Below are 25,420 nucleotides of genomic sequence, written 5' to 3' on the forward strand. Positions count from 1 at the left end.
AGGCACTTAACATAAGCAGCACTCAGCTGGCGCACAGTGAGGCACTCAGGCAGGCAGGCTGCTTGCATGCCATAGGGTTCCCATGCTGCTCAAAGCATCTGGCCGGCTGCTAGCAAAGGTGTTTCTGAATACCTCTTGATGGGAGTGGGGGGATTGGGTCTCTGCATGCTGCCTGACCCTGGAAGCACCATCCCAGCAGCTCCCATTGGACAGTTTCCAGCCAATGGGAACTGTTAGGATGGTCCTGAGGGTTGGGACAGCATGTGGAGACTCGCTGCCCCCCTCATCTGAAAGGGTACAGAGATATGGTTGCTAGCGGCAACCAACCACTTCTGGGAGCGGCATGACCAGGGCCACAGCAGGCAGGCACCAGACAGCCTGCCTGAGCACTGTGCCGTGGGACTATTGGTGGCCTAGAGGACGATGGCGAGCCAGAAGGCAAGTAACGTTTTGTACAACACTACAATCCAAGCAGCTGCAGACAAACCCATGCCTGAATTATCAAAGGGGGGGAGGTCTGAACTATCTTTTTAAAGCAGAATCCTTTTTTTTTCACCTACATCCACCTCATTAAAAACTGGCCAATGGGAGCTGCAAGAGCAGTGCTCGCAGGTGCATGCAGCAGGCAGAGATCCACTACGCCCCTCCCTTCAAGGGATGTATGCCATGAAGAGACACATACACTGGTCCCAGCAGCTAGTCACATTGAGCAACATGTGCAGCTGTGGTGGGCTGGATTCACATGTGGGGCAGGCCGGATCAAGCCAGCAGATCGTATTTTGCCTGCCACTGGCCTAGGTATTACATTTATTTATTTATTTATTATCTTTCCCATGCATGGTATTGTTGGCAATAATGCAAAGTAAGCAGAATGCTGGTACTAATCGCTGTTGAGTTCCAGTTGTCTGATTATAGATCTGTTGACCTTGTGACCAGAAGTTAATACATTTGTCAGTCCCACGTGCAGTAGAAGCATGGGACTATGTCAAAGGATTCCTAGGCCACTGTGAAAGCAGTTCTAGCCAGACTCTTTATAATAGGTGAGCAGGACAGGTGGTGTAACATATATTTTGTACGTAGTAATTTAAATTGCTGCCCAATGGAATTGAAGTACATGGGATAGAAACTGCATGTACTGTGAGTCATGCTCCAGACCACCTCTTGGATTTCAGTTCCTTAATCTTTGTTTCAAGCTGAACTTTACACCAAGTGTGAATTGCAGGATCAGCTAGAATGTGGAGATGAATTGTTTGGGTATATTGGTGAGCCTGGTATTTCTCTTGATGCCTGCTGGTTTTCAGGGCAAGAGTGGACCTGGAGAGCCGTTTACAAAGTCCTTGAGCTGAAGATATATGAACAAAGACATTTGTGTTTAAATTGATGAAATGAGAGGGGAAGGTAGTGATGTAGAAAGCAGTCTAGCGGGGGCTGCCCTGGCCCCGCTGCGGCAGTGGTGACAGGGGCTCTTCCAGCCCCTGCAGGCTGGGGGCTGCTCTGGCCGACCGTGGCCAGGGTTCTGCCAGCCCAGCCACCTTCGGCAGGCGGTGGAGGGGCTGCTCCTACTAGTCAGCCTTCCAGTTAAGCGGTTACTTGGTAAACTTGCCAGTTAGGCTAATACTTACCAGCTAACCAGTTAACCATTTAACTTTTTATATCCCTAATATATACCAACCTTTTTTGATCCCAGAGAGACACTGACTCACCCCAGACTCCTTGAAGAGATCATTGAATGGTGGCAGAGATATGCTGGGTAATTTTTGAATTTTAATAATAAGTGATTGGCAAATTAAAACGTTGTGTCAGAGGGCCTACTTCAGTCCTTATATGTGAGGATCGGAGCAAATAGTTATTGCCAGGAGCTCAGTGGCCGCTATGTGCAAGAGAGGGATGGTGGGCTGACCCTGTCTAGTTCCTCATTGGAGATACTGAATGCTGTGTGTGTTGTAGCTGTGGCAGGGGGTGGTGGTAGAATAGGAAAGGGAACTGGGTTTTGAAATCAAGTTACTGAATGTTTGAAATCAACTTTATGCCTTTATCCTTTATCCCAGAGGACTTTGTGCCTACGAGGCAGGTGAAGGGTTTCTTAAATCTGGCAATGTCTCATTGAGGCCCATTGGTTCTTTCCAGGTCTCCTTCAGCAGGGTTGTTACCTTGTGGGAACCAGAATCTTAATTGCCTGAGCTGGTGCGGGTATAAAATCGGAAGCAGGCAGCACTGGCCAGTGATAGCACAAGAGAATGGGAGTCAGGAGAGCTGAGACTTCTCTGTGACGTCTTGTGTGACAGACACTTCCCTACACTGGGCCTGAGTTTCCACATGTGTAAAGTGCGGACCGTGGTGCCTGCATGCCTTTGTTAAGCACTTTGAGAGCTACTGATGGAAGGCACATGAAAGGGCTGAGTATCACCAGCGTTTCGTTGCCGTGACTTTCTTGCCATGCTGCGTGCTATAACACAAGGTTTATCATAAAGTGTGGTTAAAATTTAGTGCTTATGACAGTTGTCCTGTTGACAGCCCTGAGAGTGAGGGTTTTTTATCCACAGAACAGGTTCACTTCTGTGTCTGTCAGCATCTCAACCTGCCCCATGGAATCCCCATTGGATAAGATTTCGCTCCCTGCTGCCTGTTCATCCTCAGCCTCTCTGCTGAGAGGGGCTAACTGCAATGTTGCCCTTCATGATGTGGATGCTTTTCCCTCTCAGAGCTGGACTGCAGGTAGCAAATATCAGACGGTGAAGACATTCACTAGCCGATTAGCAGCCTCTGAGTGAAAAGCATTCAGACACTGCAGTGGATCAGTAGGGACTTACTCCCAATGTCTTGAACCACCCAGTAGAGAGGCCCGGGGTTTAAATGGCTTAGTGTGATTCAAGTCAGGATTCAGAAACAGGAAAGCTTGAATTCCAGCGTGAGCTGTGCTGAGAGGGAAACGTAACTATGAACTTCACTTCATGTCAGGTTGGACTTGGCCTTTCCTCTGAGTGGTTTCAGCTCCCAGCTGTGTGGTGATCTTATGAAATCTAAACGAGCACTTTTTCTAAACTAACTCCTGGCCCTGCCCACTGTAGCATGTAGGGGGGAGGTGGTGGTGTAGGAACTGACTTGTTGCATTTGGCTGGGAAAGCAGCAATGTAAGGGACATGGTTTTGCAGGTGATAGGTGGCTGGGGCTTGGGGAAATGAGCAATCCAGGGGCTCTGGGGTGCTCCACAATGGTTTGAAGTGATTGTTCTTTGTGTTTGGAACACAAACCTCGGGTTGTTAATCCCACCCTGACCAGAACCAATTATAATGTCCCCTGAATCCCCAGCAGCAGGATCTGCCATGTCCTGCTGCTGCAAAGCCCTTGCTGACATAGCAGTGATTGAGCTGCCACATCTGTTTGGCAAATATAGAAACGTGCTGTCTTGCCTTTGTGTCCTCTTCCTCACAATAGGATGTCAAATCAGAGGGATGGGCGGACCCCAAACAAAACCCTGCAGCCATTGGCAACCTAGGTTGGAGCCATTGTTTGTTAGAATTGGACCAACCCAAACAAATCTTTGGGTCTAATATCCATCCTCTCCTGACACATGGAACCCCCCTCTGACCTATATGCAGGGACCCATCTGGACAAAGCTGTCGCGGTCTCTTTGCCATAGCCAGCGCCACTCTGATAAAAGGGACCAACAGTGTCCCTGCTGCTCCCTTCTTTCCCTGGGGGAGGGGGAGACAGGCAGCAGGCCTTTGATGTGCAGGAACAGGCCTGGCTGACATGCTGTATATAGGCTCATGTGAGCCTGGCCCTGCTCCAGCTCCCTTTGAAGTGCTCCAGTGATCAGGATGAAAGGGAGAGCAGTCCTTCCCCAAACCATCTGGCCCTAATTGCAGGTAAAAGTGTTCTGTCTCCCTGGTAGGGAGGGGAGTTTCTCCCTCTTCCTTAATCCAGCCTGGGCTCATGGAGGGGAAAGAAGGGTCTAGTGGTGCCAGGGAAGCTGGGAACAAAGAGGAATTTGGGTTGGGCATCAGGAAATGCCTGCTACCTGTGAGATGCATGAGGTTGGGGAATCAGGCAGGGTGGAAGGCACAGAGGTTGGAAAGTTAAATCCTAGATCACTGGAGACTCTCCTGTAGGGAACCCTGCATGGGTCGCGTGAGGGCTGGGATGCAGAGAGCTTGACATGTTTTTCCCATCTCCGATTTCTCTGATGCACTGAAGCTTGCAATCCCTTTGATTTGCACCCTTTAATCCCAGTGTGTGTCAAGCACAGAGGTTAGTGACGTGGGAAACTGGCGCAAGTGGTTTCATTTGGAGGAGTTGATCCTGTTTGTTTCCAAATCCACTCTTAACCCATCCTGGTCTGGAAGCCTCTTGAGAATCGGGCATCCCGGAAGATGGCATCAGTGTGAAACGTTGCTTGCTGCAGCTCCCGGACCAGAGTGGGAATGCAAAGGCAAGCAAAACACTGCATGCCTCAGAATGGAAACAAATGTCCACAGAGTAAGAGCAGGTCAGTTAACACACTGCTTGAGGCTAACCATACATTATCTGTTTCCTATAATAATACAAAATGCAACTATTCATCTTTAGCAGTTTCTTTTCCTGTTGGCCCTTAGTAGATGATTCGTTCAAGAGGTCCTAGAGACAAAGCGGGTGCAAGGTAATGTCTTCTACTGGATCAACTTCAAATAAGTTGTTTTCTCAGATACGAATAAATAATTTATACATGAGTATCCTTGAAAAGTTCCCTCTCTGTTTAATTCACTGCCTGTGAGTGTTGGGTGGGGTGACTCTGTGACCATTCATAATCTTTGCATTTATCACTTTCCAGACAGAAGTTATCACATCTCATGCCATGGGGTGAAAATTCATTGTTTGCAGAGGCTAATCTTAGTGGGAGGGTGTTTTGTAATTTTCCTTCTATGTAAAATATTGAACAGCTGGCAGGTGCGTTTTTGTCCTTCCTCCAAGGAATATGGTCTCAGCCATTGGCAGAAATGAGGATTCCAGACAAGGCGGATGAACAGACTGGTGTGATATGAGCAGGGAAATCAAAATGCCAGATTAGATGGGACACTGTTATAGCAGAGAGGTGCTAATATTGGACTGGTTTCTTCCGTGGCAGAAAGCAGGGAAACATGAGACATAATAGAGACATTGATCCACTCTGGTGCACCAGGGATATTGGGGTAGGTGGGCAGTTGTTTTGATTTGGTGTTAAGAGGGGATGTGGATAGTGGAATAGACAAGCCAGTGGACAGCTCTAATGTGGCAGTCAGTGTGCTCTTTGCTTGCATGACATGTTTGGTGTGTCAGTCCACACTCAAAGGAATACGGAGCTAGTATGTCGATCAGCCTTGCATTTGTTGATAGTAGGCATATTTCAGGGACCTGTTCCTTGGCTTTTGCAGGCAGTTGTTTGTCTGCTCTTTGGCCCTGTCCCTGGCAGGAGGGTGAAGTGCAGGGAGCCCTGAATGGTAGCTCTGGAGATGGTCACGGTGGGATTGGAACTGCTATTGCTGCCTCTTTCATTGCCAGGTCTCCACTTCATCTGACACCCGTCTGACGCAGGAAGAGGAGATGCCGCAGGCTAACAAGGTTCGGAGCCTGAGGAGAAGTGGGCAGGCTGGGCCTCGCCGGCACAAACGCCGATGGTTGTCCCAGCGAGCAGGGAGGAACCAACCAATGCCGCTCCAGCCTGGCACTGCTAGCGAGGAGAGCACACCCTTTGTGCTGGATTTACAGAACCTGCCAGGGTTGGCCAGCGTTGACCTGAATGCCCAGAACCCAAACATACAGGTAGGAGTACGGGTCTCTGTCACTGGCTGGATATGGGTATTTTGGGCAGGAGCAAAAAAGAAATGTGGCTGAGTTATGTAAGCGTAAAATCACTCCAGTGGCTGGGGTATCACCTGCTGGGGCAAGAGCCTCTTCCACCTGCCTCGCTGTTAGGGTTGCCAGGTGTCCAGTTTTCTACCGGACAGTCCGGTATTAGAGCCCTCTGTTGGGTAGAAAAATTCAGAAAATACCGGACATGTGCAATGTCCGGTATTTTCTGAATTTCCGACTGGGTGTCAGACTGAAACTGGGCGGGGGCGGGGGCGGGGGAGTGACTTGGAGGCGGGGCCCTGTGGTCACGTGCAAAAGCCGGGTGGGGTGGGGGTAGGGGCTGGGACTCCCAGCCACTCCCCCCGCTGGGCTTCTGCGCACACCCAGAGGCCCCCAGTGCCAATTGCAGCCCCGCCTCCCAGCTGGGAGCCTCTGGTTATGTGCAGAAGCCATGCTAGGGGAGCAGCTCCCAATCACTCCCCCCACCCCCACCCGGCTTCTACTAGTAACTAGAGGGAGTGCCTGCCAGGGGTGCATCCTGTTGGACTCTGGCTGTGGCCAGTGGCTGCACCTCCCCCCACAGCTCTGCTTCCCACCCCCCTTCCTCCCGGCCAGCCCTGTAGCCCCCAACTCTCCCGACCCGCCTCCTGCCCCCCTTCCTCCCGGCCAGCCCCACGGAACCCCCCGCCAGCCCCACCTCCCACCCCCCTTCCTCCCAGCCATCCCCGCCCCCCTCCCAGCTGGTTCCTCTCCTCCCCCCCCCCCACGGTCAAGTGTGTCTGGTATTTTTTGGGGGGGGTCTACGTGGTAACCCTACTCACAGGAGAGACCAAAAGAACTCTCAAACTCCTTCCGCCACATCATGCTGGGATTGATTTCATAGATGTACACCATCCCAGCCAGCTGAGGGAGTGGTGTGAGCTTGGATTATTGCCAGTGCTGTTGATTCTACCACAGTGTGCTCTGTTTTTAGGGTGAAGTGCTTTGTAGAGGCCAGTGGGTAGTGGCCATGTGCCAGGGTGGTGGCATTTCCTGGGCACAAGAAGCTGGTGCTCAGGGGTCTGTGCGTTTCAGGCCATAATAAGAGGGAGGGAGGGAGCAGTGACAGGGTTTCAGTGACCCTAACACCTGAGCTCCAGCAGGGAGGTGCTGAGATCTGCTACAGCTCCCCACCATTAGGGCTGGTGGGAAGGAATCTGAGTGGGAGGTGGGTGGGTTCCAGAATGGATGTCTCCCGGGTGAAACTGAACAACGGTTCCATTTGGGTCGGTTCTTGTGCTGTCTGACCCAGTTTTCACAGTCCAAGTCACTGAAATCGGGCTATGTAAAGGGCTGGGATGACACATTTTTCCTACAGTCTTGGGAAAGAGAGACCAAAATAAATGGCTGCAGCTTAGGAGCAAAGGGAAGCAAATCAGTGCTATGGTTAACCTTATATTGGGGGAATCCATTGATAAAGTCACCCAATCCTCCCCCTGGTCCGTACAGAGCTGGCACAAAATACAGTGGGGAAGGCTCTGATCAGGAACACTCCCTTAATGTGCTGCAGGACTGGGGGCCCTGAGGGGATGTGGTTGGGCAAAGGGATAATGCCCACAAGTCAGCACCCAGAATTGCTCTGATCACCATTTCCTCTTCATCCCTAAAGGGCCTGATTGCTGCCTTAGCTGGGTCCTGGCCTGCAGCATGTGTGCAGGGTGTGGAGAGTGTCCGAGGGGGCTGTGGCAGACGGGAACTGGACCCAGGCCTGGGGAGCGCCATAAACTGCAGGGTGGGGTCTATTAACCAGATGTTTTCTCTCTGGCCTTGTTTGATCTCCTAATTGGAAACCTTTTGTGTAAGGGCCCCATTTCCTGGACTCTGCAAGGCTGATACCATATATTCTTGCAAATAAGCCTCAGGCACATATCAACTGCACCCATTTAGGATGGGAAATGCTGGCGTAGAAGTGTCTTGCACCAGGGAATGAATGCTGCATAATCAAATCAGGGGTCCCGTTTCTAAGAGTCCTAGCCTATGCGTTGGTCCTCTGCAGACAGGAGAGACTTTCCTCAACCTGGCTGGCTGGGCTGGCCACTCCCAAAACATATGTTCTAACTGACCTGTTAGTCTAGCCTTAGCCTACCCGCATACACTTCTGCTACTGTACCTCAGGCCTTACTTCCAGCAACCCCCACTATTCCAGGCTCCCTCCTGTCAGCTGTGCCAGGCTGAATTTTGTGCTGTGGAGGAATGTCTACTTGCAGCTAGGCTGAGAGCCACCAAACTTACTGCTATAGTGATTCAAGCCAAAATAGAATCAGACCTGCTGAGGAGTGTGGCTGGAGTTTCAGACACACTGTCACTTTAATGCCAATCCTGTTACTTTCCATCCCCAGTGCAAGGGCCCAGATAAATCTCAGGGACACTTGACTTTATTAAACTGGCTCCTTTTCCAGGGTGCAGGCTGTTTCTATTCCTGGAGGATGATGTTGCTCGACCCCCTGCCTATCTCAGGCACCTCAGTGTGCTTCATAAACTGGTTACTGGGCCTTGCAGGACTTCTGGGTTGTTTTATGCGATGTTCCTTGCACTTCCTCCAGACTCTGGGGTGATCATTTTCTCAATGACCTATTAAAGCCTGGACAAAGTGACAGTGTCTGTTCAGGGAACTTCCCTATGGAGACTGGGGCCATCTGCGGGAGGAGATTAGCAGGGCCTTGTGTTGTGGCCTGTAGCAAAACCAGGCCAAGTGGGGAAACTAGTTGGAATGTCTGGAACCTGAATAGGGAACTACTGGACCAACACAAAAATCCTTTGTTGCCCTTTAAGGACGCCTCTAGCAACTGAGTCAGCCAAGAGTTCTGGTTTCAGTGCTGACTCCTCACTTATTGCTCTGTCTTGTGTCTGGGTTCCCAGGTCACCATTGAGGTAGTGGATGATCCTCAGGCTGAGATGGAGATGGACTTGCTGAAAGAAACCAGCAATGACTGGTCCTTGACCTCCTCTGAATGGCTGTCCCACAAGGACCTCTTCTGGCCCCTCTTCTGGGAGTACACGGATCCCACTGAGGAAGAGGAGGAGGAAGAGGATGACAGCATGGGCTCTGAGGACAGGGGGGAAGAGGAAGAAGATTATACAGCAGAGTACGAGGAGGAGGAGACAGTGCTGAGTGGAGTGGGAGGCAACTGGGACCAGAGGTGGCCAAGTCAGAAGAACTGGATCTTCAAGGAAAAATATAATTATGGTGAGTCATCCCCTGCCCCATAGCAGATACCCCCAAATTCTGCAGTGACCACCTCCCTACCCACTAGGGCCTGGATTAGTTTTAAAGGAACTGGGGGCATCCTCAGTGCAACGTGTTCTAATGCAGGAATGTCAGACTGGCAGCTTGATGAATTTGCCTAAATCACAGCTTTTGTGTTTTAAAAAAAGAACGAGCCCTGATAGTTGTGAAGGAGACTTTCCAAATATGCTCCAAGTGGAACAAAAACAGTGAAGTCTGCCTGAGTCTGCAGACAGCCTAGATAAATAACTCAGAATTCTCAGCTGTGCATCCAGTTGCACTGTTAACTCTAACAGGTATGTACATTCAGATGATAAATAAGATACAGACTTTTAACTGTGCAGGTAATTAGCTAGTGGAACAACTTGTCTAGGGATACGACAGGTTCTCCAGCACTTGGAGGCTTTAAATCAGTGTTTCTTAAACTGTGTTCCGCAGCACACCGGTGTGCCACGAGGCAGTTGAAGGTGTGCTGCAGAGAACAGAGTTCAAAATGGCCACCCTTAAAGGGGCAGGTGACCTTTTTTTTTTTTTCCCTCAATAACTTTCCCCCTGACCACCACCCCACCCCCTTTTTTTTTTTTTTTTTTGCTCAACAAAAAATCCTTGGTGTTCCTCATTAAAAAAAAATAGTTTGGTGTTCTTCCGTCTTCAAAAGTTTAAGAAACAGTGCTTTAAATGGAGAGAGGCTGACTTTGCAGAAGAGACACCTTAGAACAGCAGTTATGGGCTCCATGCAGAAAACAGTGGTTAGGTTCTCTGGCCTGTCTTATGCAAGAGGTCAGACTATCTTATAATAATGGCCCCTTCTGGTCTTAAAGGCTGTGAATCTATGACCCTTCAGTGTCAGCATTAACTACCTTAGAGCTGATGACTCTGGCACAGGCGTAGGCAATAATTTTTTGCCGGGGGCTGCACAGGAAGGGGTGGAGCATCAAGTGGAAGGAGAAGGGCCAAGATATTTCTGGCTTCCCCGCTCCCCGACAGTGATTGGTCTGCGGGTGAAGGAATGCCTTTGCCCCCACCCCACATTCCCCCAAAGTGCCCATGTCCCTGGTGTAGGAGGAGACTTCCCTCGCTCCCCTGCCCCTAGGTCAATTAGGGCCTGGGGGCGGGGGAGCGTGTGAAGCCTCCTCCGCTCTTTCCTGCCCCCTGCGAGCAGCGTGCAGCACTTCATAGCACCAAGTGCTCCTGGCAGGGCTGGAGGAGGCTTTGTGCGTTTCCCCGCCCCCAGCTCTTAATTGGCCTGTGGGCAGGGGAGCAGCAGTGCCTCCGCAGGCTGGATCCATGGGCTTGGCAGGCCGGATCCAGCCCACAGAGGCCCTCTTGCCCACCCCTGCTCTGGCAGATAGAATGGGGCAGGAGTGGGAATGAAGCAAGCAAGACTGAATATGGCATTAAGGTAGTGAGCAAATAATAAATCACTAAAAGTTGAGTTGCTGCAGCAAGGCTGTATTCTAACCTTGATCCTGTGTAAACAAATGTCCATAGTCATCCGAGGAAGGTAGTGGTTGAATGGGGACTCTGCAGTCCTAATGGTACAGCCCGCCCATGGGCCATCACTAAAGCATGGAATTGATCCCTCTCCACCAAATGAGTTTGAGACCCGGTCTAGTGGTTAGCACAAGGAGACGGGTGTCATGACTCCAGGGTTCTGTTCTCAGCACTGACAGTGAATGGGTTAAGGCAGGAAATAGGCTTTGGTTCTATTCCTGGCTCCAGAAAGGAAAATGGTCTAGTGGCTGAGACTAGGGATCAGTCAACATCCCTGGTTCTAGTCCCAGGAAGCACAACCTCAAAAGTGTGCCAGTGAGGGCCCACAATGCCCGTCTAGGTTTGTCAGGAGCGGCATGTAAACTTAGTGCAGGTAGAAAAGTAGCAGAAGGGAGCACTTCAGGGAAGGTTCAGGGTTACTTGGGTTGCGTCTACACTGTACCCGTAGTTTGAAATAAGCTATGCAGTTTGAGCTACACAAATTGTGTATTTTATTTTTAGTGTATTTCGAAATAAACCACTATTCCGAAATGTCCCTTAATCCTCGTGGAATGAGGCTTACAGGGACATCAGCACCTGTATTTCGAAATAACAGGCTTGTTTAAAAGACGCGGAATAGCTATTTTGGGATACTGGAAGTATTCCGAAATAGCGCCGCAATGTAGACGTACCCTTGGTGTTTTTACTTCTCCCCACTCTCCATATCACAGTGTTCGCAGTCCTCTCCAGAACTTACCAGGGTGGTTCCCAGAGCTGGCCAGAGTGGGGCACTATGAGCCTGTCCAGGACTTATGGAAATGCTATCAGCAGTTCCTTAGGGTATGTCTACACTACAGCACTAATTCGAACTAACTTAATTCGAATTAGTTAATTCGAACTAAGCTAATTTGAACTAGTGCATCTAGAACTTAAAACTAGTTCGAATTAGCATTTTGCTAATTCGAACTAGCATGTCCACATTGAGTGGACCCTGAACTGAGGTTAAGGATGGCCGGAAGCAGTGCCGGCAGGGCATCAGATTAGGACTTAGAGCGTGGATCTGCTGTCTCAGGCTAGCCGAGGGCTGTGCTTAAAGGGACCCGACCCCCACCCCGGACAGACAGTTCTCAGGGGTTCCCTGCTCACTTGTCTAACTCGATGAGGGACAGCAAAGCAGTCCTGGCTTGGAGTGCTCTGAGTACCCGCACTCGGCACATCACAGCACTCGGCCACCACACCAGCTGCACTTGCCGCAGGCTGCCATCTGGGAAGGGTGTCAATTGGGGGGCTGCAGGAGAGCTTCCACCCTGAGGAGCCCGCAGAGCCGCCACCCCAGTCCTCCCCATCGGGGGCTCGTACCCCATTCCTCCCTCACCTCCTTCCACTTACCCCTCCCTAGCCCCCCTTCCTGATGTACAAAATAAAGGACACGTGTGTTCAAAAATAGAAACTCTCTTTATTGAATAAAACTTGGGGAGACTGGGAAAAGGAGGTGGGAGAGGGGACGAGAGAGGGTGGGAGAGGGGAGGGCAACTAAAATGATCAGGGCTTTGGAACAGGTCCCATATGAAGAGAGGCTAAAGAAACTGGGACTTCTCAGCTTAGAAAAGAGGAGACTGAGGGGGGATATGATAGAGGTCTATAAAAGCATGAGTGGTGTGGAGAGGGTGCATACAGAAAAGTTCTTCATTAGTTCCCATAATAGAAGGACTAGAGGACACCAAAGGAAAGGAATGGGTAGCAGGCTTCAAACTAATAACAGAAATTTCTTCTTCACAAAGCAAATAGTCAACCTGTGGAACTCCTTGCTGCAGGAGGCTGTGAAGGCTAGAACTAGAACAGAGTTTAAAGAGAAGTGAGATAAAGTGATGGAGGCTAGGTCCATGGAGTGGTATTAGCCAGGGGATAGAAATGGTGTTCTTGGCCTCTGTTTTGGAAGGCTGGAGATGGATGGCACGAGACAAATGGCTACCCTCTGGGGTAGCTGGTGTTGGCCGCTGTCGGCAGACAGGCTACTGGGCTAGATGGACCTTTGGTCTGACCCAGTACGGCCGTCCTAAGCTCAGGGATCAGGGTCGGGGGTCTCAGTGGACCACCTTGATTTTCATGCACACCTGCTCCTGGGTGGCCAGGCTGGCAGCTATCCTGCCCTAGACGGCCACTTTCCTGTGCCTAGTGCGGAGGTCGTGGATGAGGTCCACGATGTCTGCACTAGACCAGGCAGGCGCCTGCCTCTTGTGGACCTGGGCAGGCTCCCGGGAGCTGCCAGTCTGGTCCCGGGAAGAGGCGGAGGGCTAGGTGGCAGCGGGTGGCTGGTTCATGCCGTGCCAGGTGCAGGGTCTGCTGGCTGGGTGTTGGCAGGCTTGCACCTGGCACGGGCACCGTAGCCAGCCCGTGCCCCTCCAGGGCCGGGAGGGGGGTGGAAGAGTTTCCCTGGTGGTGCCCAGAGTGGCCACCAGGGCAAGCTGGGAAGGGCTAGCCTCCCACTAGTTCGAATTAAGTGGCTACACAGCCCTTGATTCGAACTAGTTAATTCGAACTAGGCGTTAGTCCTCCTGGATTGAGGTTTACTAGTTCGAATTAAGCGCTCCGCTAGTTCGAATTAAGTTCGAACTAGCGGTTTGCCAGTGTAGCGCCTATGAAAGTTAATTCGAACTAACGTCTGTTAGTTTGAATTAACTTTGTAGTGTAGACATACCCTTAGAGTGCTTACCGTATGCAGGGGCTTTCATCCACTCACACTGGGCCATTGGGAAAGATCATTGAATGGGTATTGTTTCTAGTGCTTCTACAGGGATTGGTTTTATGCACAGTGCTGTTCAGCATTTTCCTCAGTGCTCTGGAATCACACATAAAATCACTGCTGATGTACTTTATGGGTGACACAGATTGGGGAGAGGTAGGGTTAAATAATGAGCAGTCATACAGTGCAATCAGGATCACTCAGTAGTCTGGGCCCATTCAAACAAAATGCCTTTTAATACAGCCAAATGCAAAGTCACACATCTAGGATCAAGGCATGCAGGGCATACCTACAGAATGGGGGACTGTACCCTGGAAAGGAATGACTCTGCAGTGGATTTGTGGGTCGTGGTGGGCAAGGACCTCCAAGCGAGCTCCCAGTTCGACGCTATGGCGAGAAGGACTAGTGTGATTCATGATTGTATAAAGAGAGCAGAGATGTATAGGAGTAGGGAAATGATGTGCACAGCATAGGTGAGACCAGGACTGGAACACTGCATCCAGTTCTCCAGTGCAGATTTTTAAAAAAGAAGTTGATAAATTGGAGAGGGTGAAGAAAAGGCCCAACAGTGAGTGATTAATCTGGTTAGCTCATCAAAAGGAAGATTGCAGTAACTTGATCATAGGGTAGAAGTCTCTTCACAGGGAGGAAATACCAGGTCCTAAAGTGCTCTTCAGTATAGCCCAGAAAGATATCACATAATCCAAAGGTTGGAAGTAGAAACCAAATAAATTCCATGTAGAAACAAGGCACTTTTTAAAAAATCAGTTAAGTAAACTACTTAAATCATGAGTGGTTATCCATGGAATACACTACTCAGGGACATGATGCAATTCCCATTTCTTGGTATCTTCAGATGAAGACTGTATGTCTCTCTGGAAGATATGCTTTGGCCAAGCACAAGTTACTGGGTCATCGGCGGGCTAGCTGGGTGAAGTTCTGTGGCTGCAGATATTTAAGAGATTAAACTACATGACTTCAGTTTTGATGAATGCACCCAAGTGCTTTTCTGAGCTCTAGCCTCCTCCCCCTCTCCCTCTCCCCGCTCTCGTGGAGATCAGCTCAGGAGGTTGATGTAGGCAGAGGGAAGCCTTCAGAGAAGTCCAGAGCCGTTCCCTGCTTCATTCCCATCTGGGATTTGCACAATGACTTTCATGCTTTGTCCTTCTCTTGCTGCCCCCAGACTATGAAGATGAAGAGGAGTGGAGCTCTTGGTCCCCCTGCAGTGTGACCTGTGGTAGCGGCAACCAGAAGAGAACCCGGTCCTGTGGCTATGCTTGCACAGCCACTGAGTCAAGAACCTGCGACCTGCATCACTGCCCTGGTGAGCCCTCTCCCCACCTATTGCACTCCTCATCTCTAGGCAAAGTCATTTATCTGCCTCCCCAACAATATAGGGAGCCCTTTCCCAAACTCATCTGGGGCCCTGCCCACAGCAAGATTTTCTTTTTTTGCTGGGGGGTGGTGTGGGAAAATTGATGAATTTTCCATCCCCACAGGGCATGGAGAACTTTATGCCTTTCTAACATGATGAAGGAATCCAGGCGAGACTCACTCCAGAAAAGAAACTCAAGCCAAATCCCTTTGTGGTCCTTGACCTGCCTCCTAAACCCTTAAAACACTCAGCTTCTCTACCCACTCTTTGGATACTGGCTAGTGCTTGAAGGATTAAGGGGTTTCCGATTTTTTGATTGGGTCAGTAAAAGAAGAGAGATGATGGGGCTTGTCACAGCCATGAGTAGTCCACGGATCATAGATCTGCCGACAAACTTAAAGTGAACTTCAAACTTCCCTTCATATGAAGCCTGAAATTCTCAGAGGAAGCAATGACCTATCACTTGCAATGACCCAGCAATCTTATATTCCCTTAGGATTATCCTCCTTGCAGTACCATCCTGTCAGCCTTCTGTGCATAGGAGTAGGCCACCTTGAAGGTGGGGAGAGGGTAGAAGGAAATACAAGGGTCTGATGCCCAACCCCAGCCAGGACCACTGGCCCATATGTGGAAAGGGATTCATTACTTCTGAGAGGTTCATCTTGACTGTTTGTTTATGCATTTTATCTCCAAAGGAGCAGATGGAGAAATGGTCTTCACCACTGACGAGACACCGTTTGAGGGTGAGAACAACACGGAGATGTTCAACTCAGGTCAGCATATTTCTCCTCCATACAATAAGGCCTTAGGAGCTTCAAAGGGATTTCATGGTGTAGCTCCCCATGGGGGAGATGTAGCTACCTGGAGGAGAGTGTTCTGCCAGTGAGTCCAGGTGCTGGTGAGCTTCAGTGAGATATCCAGATAGCCATAAAGTGTCATTCAGCCCTCTACAAGTAGGGGCCCTGGCATTAGCATGTGCTAGGCATCCTGTTCTGACTTGTTGTTGGCATGGGCTAGGCATTTTACTCAAGGGTGGGTTTATAATTGGAAGGGTTAGAAATGCCACAGTGGAGTCCCATCCTGAAGCAGGGCAGAGATTTGGTGCCCCACATACCTGGGTGCCTTCACAGACATAAGAGTGTGACCGTGCCGACGGGCCACTACGTCCTTGTCATCGGCTGGGGAGGGCGGGAGGGAGTCCGCCGATCTTTCGCCTCCCGTCGGGGTGCCCCCTGTGGGTTCCCCCAGTGCGCCTAGCATGCTTTCGGTCACCCCGGGGGCCCCTCTAGCCTACCAATCGCTCAGGGCCTGATGGAACCCGACCCAGTCTCGTCTCAGCAAGGCCGGGTATACCAACCCAGGGGCTATAACCACGTAACACCAATTCTGTTGGTCTCCATCTGTAATTTGTACCCAGGAGGTCACGTATTGGTGTACGTCCCCATGGACGCATTGCACATGGACAGGCGGGCCCCGGGGTCCCCCCGTGGTGATTAAATCCTCCCGTATAATGGTCTGGCTACAACCTGAGTCAAGTAGGGCAAGGACCAGCTTGCCTTCGATCATCACGGGCCGCAAGATCTTACCTTCTTCTTCCTTCAGGTTGGCCCCGTCCCTGGCTAAGGCCTGCACGTATGAACAGTCCATATAGGGGAAGTCCTTAACAAAATGCCCCTCCTGTCCGCACCGAAAGCATGCCCCTCTTAGTGGAACGGATTTTCCGACACTGCGTGCGGACTCGGTCGCGCAGTCCAGCAGGTCTCGGCGTGTTTCCTGGGGTGGGGTGGACCAGGCGGGAGCCAGTTGCCTATGCTCCCCGATTCCCCCCAGCGTTCTCTTGATGTCCTTCTCTGGGCTTCCTTTAACCCGGAGTCCCCTTCCCGGGTCCAGCCGTACGGGTGAGAGTGACTTTCTCCCTCGGTTCAAGCCGTCGCCCCCCTCGGCGGCCTCGTAATCATTCATTAGCTCTACTGCTTCGCTCAGGGTAGAGGGGTGGTGTCAGCACACCCAGCACTGTCAGCCTCCGGGTGAGATGCTTGTGAACTGCTCCAATACAATCTGCTCTGCTACCTGCGGTTCAGTGTGTTGTTCTAGGTCCAACCACCGCCAGGCCACCTCTTTCAGTCTCTGTGCGATCACCCGGGGACGCGTCCCGACGCTGTACTGCTCACCTCTGAACTTTTGTCTGTAGGTCTCGGGCGTAATACCCAGCTGGTCCAAAATGGCCTCCTTGAGTTTATAATAATGTAGGGTGCCCCAGTCACTTAAGCTCCGGTACGCAAGTTGGGCAGCCCCTATTAAATACAGAGCCAGCAGCGTGGCCCAATGTTGTCAGATAGGCCTCGGGGTTGTCTGCCGCCCCCATCTTGGTCAGTCTGACGGTCAGTCGAGGCAGACCCCCGTTTTCCTGACTCGCCTCCTCACCCTGCCCGGCGGGGCCTAGAGCCGATAGTGGTGCGGCTGGGGTCTGCCGTGTCCATTGCTCCTGCCACTTCTTTCACCAACTGTCTCTGTTGTTCTTGGTGTTGCGACGACAGTTGTTGAATCAGCAGGGTCTGCTGCTGTTGGCTCTATCTCTGGGTTTCTTTCACCCACTCCATGAATTGAGCTGGATCCATCTCCCAGCTCTGCTCCTGGAGGCAGCCCCGTAAGTGACACGCCTCCCTTTTGGTCCTCTAATGACAAAAATATAAATTGTGACCCCCCTACTCTGGGTGCTCCCCCTTTCGTTCAGGGTTGGGACACTCAAGGTGCCCACATTCTCCACCACCTTGTGACCGTGCCAGCTGGCCACTACATCATTGTCATTAGCTGGGGGAGGGTGGGGTCTCTAGCGCTACTGCCGCCCTCCATAACCACGCTCCGCGTTGTCAGTTAATCCTGCTCACAGTGCCACACTCCCCGCCGCAAAGGGGGAGGGGGAAGAGGGGCCCGGGCCCACCCTTGCTCATGGGCCCCAGCCCAGGGCCCTAAGGGCTCGGATCCTGGGAGATCCGGTCCGGCTGGCGGGGTGCTCCGCCAAAACTCACCAGCCCGCTAACCACTCAGGGTTCCGCCCTGGATTACTTCCTTTCCCCTCCGGAACCACCCCTACTCCGGTGTTTACCTTCTCTTTGGTGGACAGGGTGGCGGGTGGGCGATTCTTCGCTGTGGCCGAGGGTGTCCCCGACGATACGCTCCCCCTGTACCCCCTTTTCCTGGCTCTAGGCCTGCCTGTCTGCCTTCTCCCGGTCCACGTCCTCTTCCTCTCCTCCCCCCCTGCTCTGCCGGGCAATGGCGCTTTTGAACGTCGCGCCCTCCCCGCTCCACCTATCACGGGCAGGGGGGGAGGCGTTCCGCCCTTGCTCCCCTGCTCTATCCCTGCCACTGCGGTTGCCATGGCGCCCGTCGCCCAGGACGCCACGCCGCCTCCAGCCCGCCCCTGATGTCACCTAGCATGATGTCAGGGCGGGGTGACGGCCGCGCGGCGTGGGAGCAACCTGCACACAGCCAGGCCTCCCCGGCCCTCCGGCCGAACAGCGCCTGCCTGGCCATCGCCAAGGTGCAGGGCAAGGGCGCCCCATCACAAAGAGTCTATGGCCCTTGTCCATGCTACAGCTACAGTCATGTTAGGAAGCCCAGATACAGCACAGTGGTCTCACAGCCTGATTCCAGTCTGGTTCTGTTGTTCAGTGTAGACAGAACCTAACCCATGTCCTGGGGCCGTGTTGAACGTCAAGCCACGTGAAGCTTTAACACAGATTGCAGACATCCGTAAGGTCTCTTTTGCCCTGGCTGTTGCACTATGGACCTGACCCATGACTGCATCATGTTCCTGTTGATGATTTCAGTCCGCCATGTCCCCACTTGATGTGCTCAGCTGCTCAGGTAGCCTCTGTCTAGCAATGGCTGGTGCTGGATGCTTAGAGATTGTGCAGAGCCCTCTTTAAGCACCTTCCTGTGCTACAGTATCCTATGGAGAGAGATTCTTTCCTGACCCTTATCTCTTGATTAACTGTTGCCCTCAAGCACAGGGGTAGTTGTCTTTGGCAATCTCCTCCCCTGGTATATTCTCCTCCATTCAGCACAGCAGGTGCAGTTTGGGGGGGCCTGGGGATTGCTAGCTTGGCTGTTTTGGTATAACTCCATTCCCAGACCCGTGGCTGGATCTCAGGGAGGGGCCCACTGGTGGGGAAGCTGCTCATACTCCCTCCCACTGGTTTCTCTCCTCTAGATGTGGACAGCTGTGAGAAGTGGCTGAATTGCAAGAGTGACTTCCTCACCAAGTACTTGAGCAAGGTGCTGACGGATTTGCCCAGCTGCCCCTGCTCCTACCCACTGGAGGCTGTGTACAGTGCTGTGAACCTGCTGGATGAGCGCCAGGGCAAGAACTTCCGCTGGCGAGATGCCAGTGGGCCCAAGGAGCGACTGGACATCTACAAGCCTACGGCCCACTTCTGCCTGCGCTCCATGCTCTCCTTGGACAGCACCACGCTGGCTGCCCAGCACTGCTGCTACGACGAGCACACGAAGCTCATCACCCGGGGCAAGGGGGCTGGTGCACCTAATCTCATCAGCACGGAGTTCTCCCCGGAGCTGCACTACAAGGTGGACATGCTGCCTTGGATTCTGTGCAAAGGGGACTGGAGCCGGTACCATGCCGTTCGGCCCCCCAACAACGGGCAGCAGTGCGCTGATAACCCCACTGAGGAGGAGTACCTCTCCCAGCTGCAGGAGGCCAAAGAGTACTAGCAGATTTTGGCCTAATGATGGGAGAGCAGAACGTGGCTGGTCCACCATGTAACACCCCTGCAGGCCACAGAGGCTCTGGAGTATCCCTGCTTGTCACTTCCTCCCTGGGGATCACAGCAGTGTGGGGGGGAGAGGCAGAGCCCTTGGCCCTACACACAGGCTCCCTGGCAGTGCCAAATGCAGGGATTAGGTTTAAATGTGTCTTTTCCAAGTGGCATCTCAGTTCCTTTCCAGTTTCCAAGGGGCACAGGTGATCCTTGCTGCCTGATTGGCCCCAAGGGTGCTGTTCTCTCTGGGTAGCACAGGATCCATGGCGAGATGGGGACAGCTAGAGGCAATGGAAGGAAGGCTCCCTCAGGGTGGGGGCGTATAAAGGGAAAGAGCACAGCTCCTGTTACTTTTCTATGACATGTTAATTGCAGTTTCACAAGGGAGCCAAAGAGTTGAGGGGCTGGTGGTAAAACATTCTAGGCTTCTGTTTGTTTTATGTTGCAGCTGGGCTGGTGGAGTGAAAACACTCAGACTTGCTGTTAAGCAGTAGCAGCTGTCTCCGAGACATCCAGCCAGGCAACTTATATATGCCTGTCTGGACAGGTACTGGGTCTCCTCTAAAACCTGAGCATGGAGCCTCCCAAGAGAGTGGGGGTTTTTGAAAGTCCCAGTGATGAGTATGTGATGGGTCTTACATTTCAGAGTTGGAAGAGACTGGGAAAGAGCCTCGCGGTGTTCCCTGGGATGGGCAGTGGTGCTGCAGTCTATATGAAAACATGCCCTCTTCACAGTGTTACTGAGAATAATAAAGCACAATGTCTGCCAGGGCCCGGGGACAAATAAGAACAGGTGTGATCTGATCTCTACCCAGAAGGGCAGGAACAGGAAATGATCCAATGGTTGCATAAAACACCTTGTCCTCACTTCAAAGGGAACAGGATGGGGGAGATTTATGGGCATCCCATCAGCAGCTGATATGTCCACCTGGTTCTCCCAGCACGCCAGCTCTGCTGGTGCGTTGCAATGTGGAGGAGTGCCCTTCCGTAAGATGGCTCAGCAGTACACCCACTCTCCTCCCTATGCCTTTCCCTGGCTCTGCAGAGTGTGGGAGGCATCCCTGCTGTTTGTGTCCTCACAATGATGTGCTGATGTGTGCCAAAGGAATCTCTCTGCCAGGGTGACCCGCTGTGGCCAGGCCTTTTGTCCCGGGGGCTGGCAAGTGTTTTTGACACTGTAATACCATGTGGGAATGGGAGTTAGACTCTTGCTTGCACCGTTGTGTGGTTTTGCCCTTTGAGAGGCTGTGGCTGTAGCCAGTGTGTCTCCATTGTGTCCCCTTCTGCTGGGGCAGAGTGAAATGTGATGGAGTAGGTCACTCCCTGCAGCTTGGCATCTGGCTGGAAAGAGCAGATTGGCAGCCACTCTGTCTCTACGGGCACCATCAAGGCCAGGTTCTCTTCCTCTCTCCCCACTATCTCCAGTCATTGGCTAGTCCAGTCCCCCGCATTCCTGCCCTCCCGTCATCTCCCTAGCTTTATCCCTCTCTTCGAGCAGCAACAGGGCCTGGAGAGTGTCAGGAAGAACAGCAGCTGCTCTGTGGAAGGTGTCTGTGTCTGGGAAAGTCACCCCTACTCTTGCCCTCAGCATGTCTTCGTTCCCAGCTCCTGAGATATGGTCACTGACTCCAATCCAAGGTTCCCATCCTGCTGGGACAAGAAGCAACACAGGAACCAGCCAAAGGTGCATGCTTCACCCTCCTATTCCCTTGACTAAGAGCTCCCCAATCAGGGCCCACAAGCCTCTCATGGGGCCTATTTGCTGTCCATCCGGTAGCCAGTCCCTGGAGATTATTTGCGGGAGCTGGGGGGGGGGGGGGGGGAGTAGGACCCATCCCTTTAAGGTTCTTGTGTCTTGCCCACTGCAGACTGACAAGTGTGTGGTTTTCAGGGTCAGGATGTGGAAATAGTGACATCTTGTGGCCACCTAGCAATGTGGCAAGTCTGTCATTCCTAGGGAGAGTCCCAGACCCAGCATCTTACAAGGGGAGTGGGGTCCAAGTGCGTGATGGAAATAAACCATTTACCACTGGGGGGCAGAAATCATTTCCTTCCCAAATAATATCTTCTTCCCAACCCCCTGAAATGAGGTAGCCTCGTGAGAGACCCAGCAGATAATGCCGATCTATACCCTGTCCCTCTGCTTCATGCTCAGTGCTCTGCCAAGGCACTTGTGTCCACGAGGCCTGTTTCAATCCATTCCTGCTCAGGATCCTCTGTAGAAGTGAGGACCACACACTGCTGGGCAGTGTTCCTTGTAAGCTGCGCACTTGGACAAACACTAAGGAGAGATTCACATGCTTCCCAGTTGATGAAAAGCCGGCAGCATGTGTTTCTACTGGTAGTGCACATCTGCACATGCCTCGGTGCACATAACAAAATGTATTCCACATGTGGATGGGAAAACATTAGAGGGAACATTGATGGTAGGTCACATGAACTGCATCACTCACCTTCTTAAAACTATCAAAAAATACACCAAGACAAATTGTACAAGGTGAGACATTTATGTCATATGACAAAGGAACAGAGTCAAGTGGTTTAATCCCCAAATCTGACCCATCAGCGGGAAAGAGCTAATGCTCAGTAACTTGTTTCCTCCGTCATACCCCTGCTGGTGAGAATTGCAGCAACTGTTTTCCTGACCCTGAAGCTGTGACAGAGAGTCTACCCAGTAGGAGTGCAGAGTAATTATTTGCCCTACATCCGGAGTGGTGTAATTTCCAGTGGCAGCAATCTGACACCAAGATGGAAACGCAAGGAAGCAGAGCTGGCTTGTCCAAACTCAGCTGGCTGCAAGCCAGAGCCAACTAGAATCTGACTAAAGCAAAATGGATACAAAGTAGGAGGAAATGCACAGAATAATAGCAGTTTCTTTAGCTCACAGAGTCTGCTGCTGCTTGCTGAGCCCCACTGCATGGGTACTAGCCTAGTGCTTATCTTATGTGTCTCCAGAATGCCTACTCACATGGCTGGATGCCTTGCCTGGGTTTTTCAGGTCTCCCCATGCTCACGTTGGCCTATGGTAGCTTCCTCCCAGCACCTTTTGGGGATGACCCCCAAAATTCCCATGGTTTTGACCAAGAGCCTAGCCTCACATTATGTCTCTTCTGCTGCTTCCCTCAGGGCCTTTATTTCTGGGCACTCAGCAACTCAGCCTAACAGGCAGCAGTTCAGACCATCCTGAATAAAGCAACACTTACCTGGCAGAGGAAATAAAGAGAAAACCAAAGGAATATGACAGAATGGGACCATGACTACACTAAGGCTACATCTAGACTACATCCCTTTTTCAATACAGGGATGTAAATTAGGCATGTCGATATTGCAAATGAAGCTGGGATTTGAAGTTCCTGTGCTTCATTTGCAGTTTAGATGGGGCATTTTTGACACAAATGCCCCGTTTTGAAAAAATGAGGAATACAAGATCTTTCGAAACTGTCTAAACTGCTGGTGTGGTTTTTTTTTTGTTTTTTGTTTTTTTTGAAAGTCCCATTTTGGAAAAAAGCGGCGGCTGCCATTATGCAAATTAAGCGTGGGAAATTCAAATCCCGGCTTCATTTGCAATATCGACATGCCTAATTTACATCCCTTTATCGAAAAAGGGATGTAGTCTAGATACAGCCTAAGATTCCAACAAGCACAGCTGTTAGTCAGAACTTGCTGCAGAATATTGATCAGACAGGATGAAACACGGCCTTGGCAGAAGATCTGTATAGTGGATCACTGTGCATTGATACTTGGGACACTGACAGAAACAGCACTCTCTTGCTCACTCTGACCCTTCTTGTAATTTGTTGAACTTTTTGTTTCTGGACCATTGTGTCACCCACCATGTGGGACATGGTTGCTGAAACACAAACCAGTGGATTTGTCAAGTTGTTACATACTGGATTATTATTGCTAGATATTAATTACAGTTTCTTGTTTCCCACATACCACGATTAGTGGGAGCCCCAGTGTACTGAGCATACTGCAGACGTATATGCAGATCTGCCCCAGTGAACTTCCAGTTGAAGCTGACAAGTGACGTATGAAACGTGAGACGAGGGCTAGAGGCAAAAAAAGACATTAACACTAGAATCTGATAAACTAAGAGCCAGCTCTATTTCCCCTGTCCTGAAACTTGCTTACTGACTGATTTTGTGACAGAAGTGCATTGTAAGGAGGGGAGGGCAGTGGTTGGTGGATCAGTTCCAGGAGAGCATGTCTCCCACACTTGCAAGGGGCAGCATAGAAGAAGACTTGGAGACTGTGTGTGAAGCAGATAAATGGGTGGGTGAAGGTTGTCAGTTGTTGATGGAAGGAGTCCCTTGTCATTCATCAGGTGCTCTTCTTATTGCCTCTTGCATGTCAAATACCATTGGCCCACTTCAGAGGACTCTTGATCTGATATAATGGGGAATCTTATGAGTATCAGTGCACAAACTATCTACTTCTTTAAAAGATGCCCTTTTAAACCTTCTATCACTTTTAAACATTGTTATCTTTCAAAAAGGTACCCACCCACCACCATGGTGGGGTCTGTTTACATCCCTTCTGAGATGAGGCACCACTGAGTGAGTGACCTCCTTGTACTGTAGTAAGGTCTGTTGTATGCTAATAACATTTTTACCCATGGTTAGGCTGAATTAGTTAATCTGCATAATCCTGGAAATGAAGCTATATTTCCCGTCACACACGCAGTACCTATCAGGGGGATTGGTGGGAACTTTGACAGCAAGGGATTGCTGTTGAAATCTTCAGATGCAGCATGGCTATTCTGCCCCCCTGGTTGGAGAGTCCAAGAAACAGAGGCATGAGCGGAAACATGAGGGGCAAGAAGCAGTGCTGCTCCTTGCACATGCACCTTACCCACCCAGGAAGCTTTGCTAAACTGTGTTGGGAAGAGCAGACATATGAGCAAAGGTTTATTTTTATATCCCAATAAACAGATTCTGCTGAGCCATAGTTATTAGAGTTCTTTATCCCCACTTCCCTAATGACATTGTGTGTATATATTTCTTTTACTCCTACCAAATTGCATAATAAGGGATTCTCATGCATTCTGACTTGCAATAAAGCACTTTATTTAAAATGTATGCATTGTTCCCAACATTGTTCAGTTGTGTTAAGTTGTATGTTACTGGGTAGGTTAGTTACATTTTAAACAAAAATGGTGTTGAATGCTGCACAGTTTGGGTCCCTGTGCATAGCTGGATTGTAAGGAGCCAGACAACTTTGCCAACTTTCCTCTATCTCTATTGTTTGCGTTTGATAGGGATGGGCGAACCTCAAATAGCTCCAAGCCCAGATACAGCCACATGGATTAGATGCTGCTGTGAACCTTGCAGGTTGCAAATTCCAGGTGCTCACCCTCTCCCAAAGGAAGCTCCTAGGTCCCTTTCCTGTGGCATTTTTGGCACTCCCATGCCCAGCAGAAATTGGAAAAAAGAGAGGGTGTGGAAACCAGGACACCTTTTGTTGCTTTCCAAATACAACTGAAACTTTCAAACCTCGAAGGCTTGTGTTGGAAGGAGCAGGAAGAAGGAGAATCAGGGCGGGTTTTCATTTGAGCCAGTTCGTCCATCCCTAGCATGGTAATGTTTGGTCTCTCCCTTGTACAGTATTTATTGTGTGTGGTGATCGCAGTCGCTTAAGAAACAGGAAGTGATGCTGGTGTGTGAGGCTGTGCAGTGGAGCTGTGTTGTGTAAATGAACTGAGCACAGAGGCTTTGCCATAAAAGAAGCGATAGTGCAGACATCTCTTACCAATAAAATTTATCGTTCTCATACAGCAGGCTTGGTCTTTGATGGTAGAGGGCCCACGAGTGCAAGGGGGATTTGATCTCTTTGGGCTCCTGAGCATGAGGCTGCAGCCTCACTTGTGCTGAGCTGGATCCTGGCTTAACTGGGAACACTCGCTCTGGTTTTAAAACTGGATTTTGGCACATGTTTTTAGAGGGTGTCCCTCAGAAATTCTCATTTCCCCTTCTCAT

General features: G+C 50.9%; 1 protein-coding gene across 2 annotated transcripts in view; it reads left to right on the forward strand.

Annotated features, from left to right (window-relative positions):
* Nucleotides 1–25,216, forward strand: part of ISM2 (isthmin 2) — a 53,531-nt gene extending 28,315 nt beyond the window's left edge. Inside the window, exons 1-6 of one of the 2 annotated variants that reach the window (XM_006115990.5) lie at nucleotides 3,204–4,489; nucleotides 5,518–5,778; nucleotides 8,707–9,034; nucleotides 14,473–14,613; nucleotides 15,360–15,437; nucleotides 18,878–25,216. In XM_006115990.5, the coding sequence (XP_006116052.3) occupies nucleotides 5,560–5,778; nucleotides 8,707–9,034; nucleotides 14,473–14,613; nucleotides 15,360–15,437; nucleotides 18,878–19,395 (1,284 nt within the window). In that variant the 5' untranslated portion in view covers nucleotides 3,204–4,489; nucleotides 5,518–5,559 and the 3' untranslated portion in view covers nucleotides 19,396–25,216. Of the gene's footprint in view, nucleotides 1–3,203; nucleotides 4,490–5,517; nucleotides 5,779–8,706; nucleotides 9,035–14,472; nucleotides 14,614–15,359; nucleotides 15,438–18,877 lie in introns of those variants that run through there. The other variant, XM_006115989.5, reaches the window with a different exon arrangement.
* Nucleotides 25,217–25,420: the final 204 nt, after the last annotated feature.

Source organism: Pelodiscus sinensis, chromosome 5 (assembly GCF_052426305.1).
Source record: "Pelodiscus sinensis isolate ZL-2025 chromosome 5, ASM5242630v1, whole genome shotgun sequence".
NCBI lineage: Eukaryota > Metazoa > Chordata > Testudines > Trionychidae > Pelodiscus > Pelodiscus sinensis.